The sequence below is a fragment of the Chamaea fasciata genome, unplaced genomic scaffold, assembly GCF_029207755.1.
Source record: "Chamaea fasciata isolate MVZ Bird 193981 ecotype frontalis unplaced genomic scaffold, bChaFas1.0.hap1 SCAF_3, whole genome shotgun sequence".
NCBI lineage: Eukaryota > Metazoa > Chordata > Aves > Passeriformes > Sylviidae > Chamaea > Chamaea fasciata.
Window position 1 is genome coordinate 28,612,764 of NW_027094088.1, and position 10,323 is coordinate 28,623,086.

The 10,323-nt window shown below is 39.9% G+C and overlaps 1 protein-coding gene across 1 annotated transcript in view; it reads right to left on the reverse strand.

Moving 5' to 3' along the window:
* Window positions 1–9,529, reverse strand: part of LRFN2 (leucine rich repeat and fibronectin type III domain containing 2) — a 33,898-nt gene extending 24,369 nt beyond the window's left edge. Inside the window, exon 1 of the mRNA XM_066178447.1 lies at window positions 8,157–9,529. Within this exon, the coding sequence (XP_066034544.1) occupies window positions 8,157–9,529 (1,373 nt within the window). The remainder of the gene's footprint in view (window positions 1–8,156) is intronic.
* Window positions 9,530–10,323: the final 794 nt, after the last annotated feature.

Consider the following 10,323-nt stretch of genomic DNA (forward strand, 5'->3'; position numbering starts at 1 on the left):
GGCACACAGGTGATTTTGCTTCCACTCTGCAGCAACCTGAAAAGGCCAAAGCCTGTTTCCTTTCTGGACAGAGCCACTTTATTGGATTGTTGACAAGTGTTCTAAGATCTAATATGATTGTGCTGTTGCTCTGAGAGGTCAGTAGGTCTGTGACAATAGGGCAGGTCAGCCTGCTGGCCAGGCTGCTTTTCTCTGCTACGAAAAACAGAACATTTCATTTTAAACGCATACAATTCTCAATGGCATTATCATTTCAAGGTTTCTTTAGATAAAAGTACTAGCCTGCTATCTTCAGCTAGAGCTGGATTACCATTTCGCTTGGCCCTATCACAGATTATTATGGATTACAGGATACATGTACATATTGGACTGCAAAACAAGACACATTTGTGGGAAAGGGTAGTACGATAATGAAAAAACCCATATCTTGTTTTCAAAGACATCCATTACCTCATATTTTCTTCCTTTACTACTGAAAATTTGAGCTACATTTCTCCTGTGCCTGTTTAAGAACAAAGAAAAGACAAATGACTTCCTTGTAGTACAAGCCTTCATTGAAAACCTACCACACTCAAAAAATTACATAGAGCATGAACCTGATTTCCGCCTCAAATTTTAAATTCCTCAGCTTGTCTGAATCCTCTTCTTCCATCTTTCTTAACCAAAGCATTAACACAGATGACTCATCATCAACATCCCAACTGAAGCCCCAGAACAGGTCTAACTGAGAAGCAAGTGTTGCATTCAGCTTGCACTGTATTATCTGAAAAGAGACTTTTTCTCACCCTTGGTGCAAATGTTTTGCTCAGAAAACCTGCCTTTTATAGGCAACTCCAAAAATAAGCAGATTTGCTAGGGCTAAAGCTAATCAAGTCTTTCTAATATAATTTATTGAGTCCCATGAATTCTTCTCTTTATTTTTTTTCCAGTGCTGTGTCTTTTCCAGTTCGATATTTTTAATTTCTCTAGGTAAACAAGCTGTATCATCGCTATTATGTGTTAGGGTTAAACAGTTCCATCATTGTACAAAAAAAAGTATATTTTCTTCTGAAAATAGCCTGAGCCTATAAGCAGAAGGCCTGGTGTGAAAGAGAAAGGGTATAATAGGAATTTCAGAGCAAGCAATTAGGTAGGTAAGTCTGCAGCTATGCCAGTGAAATAAGGCACTGTGTTCTGGCTGTGTTTGCAATTTTGACTTATTCTTTCCCTGCCATTCTCTTTGTCCTGTCTCATGCATTTGATAGATAAAATAGTCTTACATAACTAAATGAATATAATTGCTTTCACAACCCTCAAAACAATGTTCACAGTCAGAGCTCAACTGTTCAGCACTGAAAAGACAAGGAGAAATAGGAACCTACTGCAGGAGGAGCAGGTCCCCTCTTCCAAGACCCTCCTACCAAGAATCTAAAACCACATCAGTTTTGAAATGGGTAAACAGACTTTCCAATGACTTCAGATGGGAGCTGTATGGGGTGGGGTGTCAGAAAGCTGGGGAGGTAGGAGCTGTCAAGGCACCCTCTTTCACCTGCCTACAGCCTGGAACCTGCACGTGAGCAAGTGGGAGCTCAGTTGAGCAGAATGATCTCAAACTGGCAAGGCAAATTTTAGCAATTTAGTGTTTTAGAGCACAATATGCTTTTAAGCATTTTTTTTACTTGAAACTCTATTGCAAAACACCTGTGGATAAAAAAAAATCATCCTCCCCTTCAAGCAGATATTTTTCAGCCATTGCTTTTATTATTGGTTCAACACCGATATACTATTTCTTAGTAGCCTGAATTGGTGGTGATCCAGTTGAAATGAAGGATGAAGTGAGGGGAGGGAGGAAATTCTCAGCTACAGATTTAGAAAGACCAGGAGTAGTTGTCACACTCTGTGGGTGCTGATACCTTTTCCATTCCCCCTGTAAGGACCCAGATATCAGTAGGTGTGACCCAAAATGAGGAATATATTAGAGTGGATCTCTGACACCAACTAGAATTCAATGGATGAGCAGTAGAGAGAAAAGGAGTATTGGGAACTTGCTGCAGGTGCTGAAGTGAAAATGCAGAGATGAAGTAGACCCCCTTGGGTGGTTAAATATGCATTACACATGCAAATTATGGATATATTAAAGATTTTCATTTAGAGATCAAATTGTTGACTCACCTGAAGCTAAATAAAAATCTTATTTCAATAGTTCATTTTAGCATCAGATGTATAACTTTTTGTTGCAACAAAGGGGGTGGGGATGGATACTGGTACTTAGGTTCAGAGCATCTGAGAGAAGGCATGTGTCAGATGTTATGGGCAAGAACTAGCTCATCCTGAATTCCCCTTGAGTGAAAATGCTCAGTCTTACTGAGCTGAATTAAAAATTGGTAGCAGAGATAAAACAGGGTACTGCTGTCTTATGCTGAATCACAGAATTACAGCATATTCTGAGTTGGAAGGGACCCGCAAAGATAATCAAAGACCAACTCCTGGCCAGAAAAAGAAAAAGAAAAAGAAAAAGAAAAAAAAAAGACTAGATGAAAATGTTTTCAGCAGACACAAATAAAATCCCACAGTCCCAGAATGCAGGCATCAGTAAAGCATCTTCTTCATTATGACTGCTTCCTTGCAGCAAGGTTGCACTTGCAGAGGGTTCTCCAGAAGCCAATAGACACTCCTGCTGCAAACTACTCTCAAATGATCTGAAGTACCAAATGTCCATGCTAAACTTCCCTCTGCAATGATTATATAAATTTTGCTTCCCTTTGGACTGTGACTTCACGTTTTTATTTTTATAAAGTGGCACTCTCTACCTGTCAAATATAAAAGATTAATACATGCTTCATCTTCTTGTGCTGTCCTCCCTCCCAGTTGTCGTTTTATTTAATGTTTAAATATGTAACTGCTTTGGCAAAATCAACGTTTGTATCCTGCATGCAATGCAACTGGAATAGCTCAGCTCACATGCTGAGGCTGAGTTGGGAATTTTGCTCCAGGTGTCAGCCATGGAGGTAGGTCAATGCCTAGTGAGGTTGGAGATGGGTGGAACTGAAAACTGGGTAGAAGTGTGGCAGGCCTTTGTCTGCAAGTCTTTATTTGTCTGAACCCAGTGACCAAATCACAAGTAAGGACAGATGTTCAGGTCTTTCTGAATAAATGCATCCTCTGTCTTTTCCAAAGCTAACCTGTACTCTGTATTTTTAACTTTCCTCAGAGAGAAAATGACATAAACATGCTTTGCTACAGAATCAGGCTGTTGAGAAAATTTGCCCTACCAGCAACAGGACAGGGCTTCCTTTGTTTCCAGTCTTTAGCTGCAAGATCTCCACACAAGAGGCTTTCCTTGCAAGAAGCATTAGGCAATGGCATCCTCTCTGATGCTCAGTGTGGCACTGCTGTTTGAGAGAACATCCTTACGTGAATTAGACATTCCTGCACTTTGCAGCACCTCAGTCATGGAGCACTTTCTTATTGACATGCACTTGACTAGAAGAGAGCATATATATTTATACCACCACGCTGTGGGAAATTCAAGCTCAATTAATTACTTCCTCCCTAGGTTAAAGTATCCATAAGTGCAAATGCCGAAGCTATTTTTTGCTCATGAAAAGGAACTGAACAATCACCTGATTGCTAAACTGCAGCCAACATTTTACTGAGAAATGACAGGCTAGTGGGGATCTCAGTTCACTCACCCTGTAAAGTACTTGCAGTGAAAGGAGCTGTGTGAATATAAATCATTATTATATTGTTTAAGTAATCAAATCCATGGCACCATTGTTTAAATAAACTGAGATGTGGAGCCATTTATTCATAGTTTAATGCTTAGACTGCCTGCTAATATAAAATATAAAAGAAATATTTTAAAAATAAGCTTTCAGAAGCATATAAAATACTTTTTTTTCCCCCCCAGTCCTGAATTTATAAGTTAGGGAGACTATAGCGCTACAGTAATTCTTAATTTGCACAGCTGTTTTCATCACTTTTAGTATGAAATACCACAAAATAAAACAGACCTAAATCTCTCATAAATCTAACGGTAATGTTGCACTTCAGATGCACATTTTTAAATGGCTGCATCTTTGCATTAATTCAAAACACAGCCAGAAGGCTCAGTGTGACCTGAAAAGTTCTACAAAACACTCGAAGGTTTATTAGCTTTTGAAAGGGTAGTGAATGTATGTATTACATTAATGCCTGCTGGCCAAAACTGAGACTTGGTCCCCCATCATGTAGGGTACTCTATGCATGAAAAAAACACAATCTCTCTCCCCAGATGCCATACTTGGATTCAAGTTATGTAATCCTCCATCTTAATCATTGATGACTATCCCTGTTGCTGCAGACCACACAATGACTTCAAAGCAGGTCCCCCTATTTATTTATATGGGCTCCTGGTTCCATTATATTTTCTAATGTGTTTATCCCTGTGAAGCAAGGTGGTGCTGTCACCCAGGTTACAGATGGGAAACTGAGGCTCAAAGATATTATTTTCTAAATATTTATATTTTATTTCAATTCTTTATTCAAAATGAATTAAGCTTACCAGTGCATAAGTTGTACTGATCTTGTCTGATGCTTTTACACATCTAAAACACTTTGGAGTCCAGACTGAGAGGAGTAGGTAAGATTTTTATGACAGATGAGGTTTCCTAGTGTTCACTCATTTAACTCTGGGTCCAAGAATGGACATTTCTTTGTAGATTTTGATCTTCTTCCATCCCTTTCTTTATTGGACATTGGTTTCTCCTTCTGCATGTTTTTTCTTCAAATAAGGAATGATATTCAGTTCTGCAATTTGTAACAAGCTTCTGTTCTCAGCTAAAAGTGATGGGTACAATACACATTTACTGGCACTGGTGTTGGTATTACAGTAAAGATGAAATAATGGAAAGATTGCTGCATTAAAACCCACAGTGTGCAGATCCAGGACCTATTCATTAAATCATAATCAGAAACATGCACCCTGAATGCATTGAAAGAGATAAAAACCTGTTATGAACTTGAGCAAAGGCCCTGAGATAGCAAATACAAGGGAAGGTCAGATGGGAAAGCAGACAAAGAGTGCTCCTCCTGCTACTCTTCATTATAATGGCATTGGTACATCCAAAGTCAAACTTCAGGTTCTTGTACCATTTCAGCTCAGTGCAAATGGGAGGCCCAGCAGACAACATTTGCCAGAATCTCCTAAAATTTAAATTTTTACTGAGCCATTGCACCCTACTGTAGTCCACTTTTGCACCATCCTGCCAGTGGAAAATCACAACTGGCATGGAAGGGAAATGGGACTGGTGTTCTCGGTAATGATAAGCAGAGATGTTGACATCAATGGGGAGGGGAGAACTTCTGCTTCCACTCTTTCACAATGAGTACAATGTTCATGAAAAATTCTTCTCAGAGAGAGCAGCAGATTTCTGTCTTTTGTGCATACATTTCTTGCTAGTGAAGCAGGATTCCTAAAAGCTGAGCACAGCTGATGCGTCTCAGTCCTGGCATACCGACTGTCTTAGCGTATATTAAGTGCCCATCATTTTAGCAGCTAAGTAGTGTCACGTCCCATTTAGCACATACACAGCCTTTTATAGAGCACAGCACTGTAGAAATTCTTTTCCCTTAGGTTTTTGCACACACTCATTGCAGTGATATGCATCTGACCAATTAAAGCAAAACAGCTTTAGTTAATTAACTCTAAGGGACTGAGTGGTTCCCTGACTGGAAGTAGTAAGAACTGGTTTGATATTATGAGTACCATTGATTAACTCTCAGATGCTGGACAATCACTTCATCTTTCTATGCTTCATTTTTCCCTGGTGCAAAATGGAGAGAGAAAAAATTTGTTTTCTTTGGTGAAGTGCTTTTGAGAGCTGTGAATGAAAAGAGCTATGCATCATCAGTGAATCCTCAAAAAAGGCCTGATGGGAGACTTTTCAAAATAGCACTGTCCTCATTGAGCTCGTGAAAAACTGAGCCACAACCAAATAAAGCAGAAAAGGGCCAAAACTTCACTGGGAGGTGGAAGTGGGGACAGGATAAAAAATTTAGGGGTTGTCTAAAATCTTGATGGCAACTTTTTCTTCCACACCAGGCTGGCAAGATGGCATTTTTTTTCATTTCTGCCTGTGGTACCCAATCCTCACTCATCCAGCTCCTAGGCTATATGTCAGTGCTTTTGCATGGTTTGTTTTTCATTTTACCCTGGCCATCCTCCTCCCTAGAAAATTGACACATCCAACCACTTCCAGCATCTGACAGTCCCTGCAAACTTCTCTTTCTGGTTGCAGGGATATTCCTGTTCACTGGGCCAAATTCATTTTACAATGAACATATGACTTATACATCTTCCAGAGTGCTTTTCAGCCTTACACTGTGCTTAAGATCTTAACTACTGCTGAGTTTTGCCAAAAAGCATTGCCTTGGAAAAAAAAATGGCCCTAGCACATCTTCTTCCATTCTATTCCTAATTCTATATCATTACTTAACTTTATCTTATCCCTTCATTCTGCTTAGCTCCACATAGTTGCAATTCCCAAAGCTAACACACCGGTTCCACTGTACATTAGCCAGAGCAAAATGAATAATTTTCACATTGTAATTGATTTATTTCAAGATATTTTTACAATTGAGGAATGGAGGTGGACACAACTGAATTTCATCAGATTAATTCAGTATTTGAATAAATATCCTTTAAAAAATGGGGTTTGGACTTGCTGGTCAATATTCCTGCTTTTGGCAATGAGTGAGTGAATTTGGAGTAGCTAAATTGTTCACTTTATTCTTTCAGTTCTACAACTGATTCAGATAAAAGATATTGTTGGCACAAAATTTTGTCCATGTCAAATAAACATTCTGTTCTGGAGAAGCTTTAAAATTAGATTTCGTTGCAGGAGGAGGGTGAGGGAAAGATGTCACATGGATGTTTACTACCTCTCCTTCTGACTTCCTCATGCTAAAGAAAACCACCCTGTGGTAAAGAAGAAAACAACAAGGCTTGTTTTGGGATCTGGAGGCCGAGTACCATTATTTGATGAGTGCCTCAGCTCTCCCTGCAGGCAGCAGGAGAACAGAATAGCCATCAGGTAATGACACCAAACCTACCATGAAAATGAATGGCTTTGACTATATTTTGGCCACAGTTTATTCTCAAATTAGATTCAAACTCCAAATCCCATTATATCTTTACCAGATGCAATTTTTCTCCACTATTTCAGGATGCTCATAAAGCTGTAAGAGTTGATATGTTTGGTTCTCCTTTTCCATGAGATTCTGACCTGCTGGTAGATCATATATGACCAAAGATACAGTTCAGTTCAGTGAAATCTTGGCAATAAAATGAAAGGACAAGGTGGTTTCTAGGGATTCATCACGTGCATGAATATGTCAATCATTCTTCCAATACATAAGGAAAAAACAGTAGTACTGTTTTCCTGTACTGTTTCTACACATTTTTGGTCCCTAAAGATTTATCGCTGCTTCACTGTAAGAGCGATTCCTGCTTTACATCACTAAAAGTCAGAGGAGTTGTAGAACTGGAGGATCATAAGGAACATTCAGGGTTTGCTTTTTAAATTCTGTCTACCTCTTCTTGTGTTTAATATGGTATAAAAAATTAAATGCTCCAAAGTTGTCAGTCATTATGGTTGTGTAAACAGATGTTAGTGAAATAAGAAATAAGCTCTTTCATATAGGTGAAAAATGTCTTGTTAGCAACCCCAGATCTTGAATCACAGAATAATTAGAGCCTGTGTTATCGGTAGACAGCACAAACTTCCTCCCACGTTGCTTCCTCTCTAAGTAGTCTGTTTCAATCCCACCTACAGGAGGTGGAAAGGGAAATTTCTGACTTCTAGTCTTCAAGTTTTCTTTTCTTTGTTAAGCGTGCTAAGGAGACTACCAACTGCAGTACTATTTTTCCCAAAATGAAAATTTCACTGAAAACAGCTGTTGGAAAATGAGTACTAGAGAGATTTGCAATGTGTGACTTGGACAGAATAGCCATGAACAGACCAACTGTTTGCCAAACTGACAGAGAGAATGCAAATTTATCAAACACCACTAATGCTATTGGTCACAGTACCATCTCAGTTCAAAGTCAAATCAGTAAAAAGTCGAAGAGTAAAAGACTTCTTATGTTGATTTCCACCCCCTGCCATCATCCGAGGATGAAACAAAAATGCATTTACCTGTAGATCAGGACTTCATCATCCGAGCAGTTATACTGCAGCTGATACATTTTTACCCGAGGGGCTGACTTGCTGACTGTCCACTTGACCAAAGCTGAGGTAGTGGTCACATCTGACACCAGGACAGCCCTTTCTGGTGGGCCTTTTGTTTCACCACGATTGGACTTGGTGGAGCTGGTGATGTCCGAGAGCCTGGATTTTGGTGGAGCTGCTTTGCCTGTGCCATTGCTGAGGTGGGGGAGCTGAACAATCGAGAGTTCAATTGTTGCAGTGGACTCTCCTGCAGCATTGGCTGCTATGCATGTGAAAGTCCCGTAGTCCTTGGAGGTGGTGATGTGTATATCTAAGGTGCCATTGTCGTAGACAGCCGTCCTCGAGGAGTTTCCGATGAGGCGGTCATCAGGGGCCACCCAGTGGATGATGGGTGTGGGGTCCCCAATGGCTTTGCACTTCAGTGTGGCAGTCTGCCCCTCTAAAACCAGCAGCTTGTGAGTGTGTTGAGTAATAAGAGGAGGCTCACAAACAAATTCCTCTTCCCGCACGTACCAGAAGTACCTTCCCTTTAGGCTTGGGGGAGAAGCACAGGTTTCCATGTCATCGTCCCTGTCGAGCCGCCTTAGCCACAGCAGCTCACAGTTGCAATGCAGCGGATTTCCCCCAAAGCTGAGGGACAGAGGTGGAGAAAATGGGGTGACAACCAATGGAATCACTTGTGATCTGGCAAATATAGGGTCAGGAGGGAGCTTCTGCAGTCTGTTAGATGTTAGATCCAATCTGGCCAATTTCTGAAGATCTGCAAATGTCCCCTCTGTTATATAATCTATTAGGTTGTGATCTAAACTGAGCTGGTGCAAGTTTATCATCTTTCTTATAGATTCCCAGGGAATGCTTCGGAGGTTATTGTAGGAAAGGTCTAAGTCTTCCAATGTCAGTAAAAAATCCTCAAAGGCTTCATCAGAAATTCTGCTTAGCTGGTTGTTGTTCAAAATCAAATGCTGAAGGTTAATTAAACCTCTCAAAGTATCCTCTTCGATCTCAGGCAACCTGTTGCTGTCCAGATGTAAAGACCGAAGACTCTCCAAGTCAGTGAAGGAGTAGGGCTGTATGTAACTAATGGTGTTTCTGGACAAAGTAAGGTCAACAAGTCCAGACATATTGGCAAAATCCTGTCTACTGATATTGATAATAAAGTTGCCCCCAAGACGGAGTTCAACAGTCCTTCGATCTATGTCCAGCGGTACAAAAAGGAGACCCTTAGAGGGACACAAAGTCCCCAGTGACTCAGACAGGTTCTGACAGACACAGTATTTGGGACAAGCATTGACTGTGACAGCCATTCCAAACACCAGGATGCCGCAGAGCAATTTTTCCATTGTAAATCAAGCAGCAGTACCTGAAAGAAAAAAAAAAAGAGTAAAAAAGAGCATCAGCAATTATGATATAATAATTATGATACCTTTCTTCCTATGTTTTGCCTAACATCTACCTCCAGAGAGACTTTGTGATGTCTCCTCTCAGGTGTCACACCTAAAGACATTAGCCCTCCAGGATGGGACAGTTACAGGTTATAAAACCATTATAAAAACATGATAAAATCTTTCTTTCTTTCTTTCTTTCTTTCTTTCTTTCTTTCTTTCTTTCTTTCTTTCTTTCTTTCTTTCTTTCTTTCTTTCTTTCTTTCTTTCTTTCTTTCTTTCTTTCTTTCTCTCTTTCTCTCTTTCTCTCTTTCTCTCTTTCTCTCTTTCTCTCTTTCTCTCTTTCTCTCTTTCTCTCTTTCTCTCTTTCTTTCTCTCTCTCTTTCTCTCTCTCTCTTTCTCTCTCTCTCTCTTTCTCTCTTTCTTTCTCTCTTTTTCTCTTTCTCTCTTTCCTTCTCTCTGTCTCTCTCTCTCTTTCTCTCTCTTTCTTTCTCTCTCTCTCTCTCTCTCTCTCTTTCTCTCTCGCTTTCTCTTTCTTTCTCTCTTTCTCTCTTTCTTTCTCTCTCTTTCTCTCTCTCTCTTTCTTTCTCTCTTTCTCTCTTTCTTTCTCTCTCTTTCTCCCTTTCTCTCTTTCTCTTTTTCTCTCTCTCTTTCTTTCTCTTTTTCTCTCTCTTTCTCTTTCTCTCTCTCTCTCTCTCTTTTTTTTTTTCTCTTTCTCTCTTTCTCTCACCACAGATAGCAAGGCTTATTAA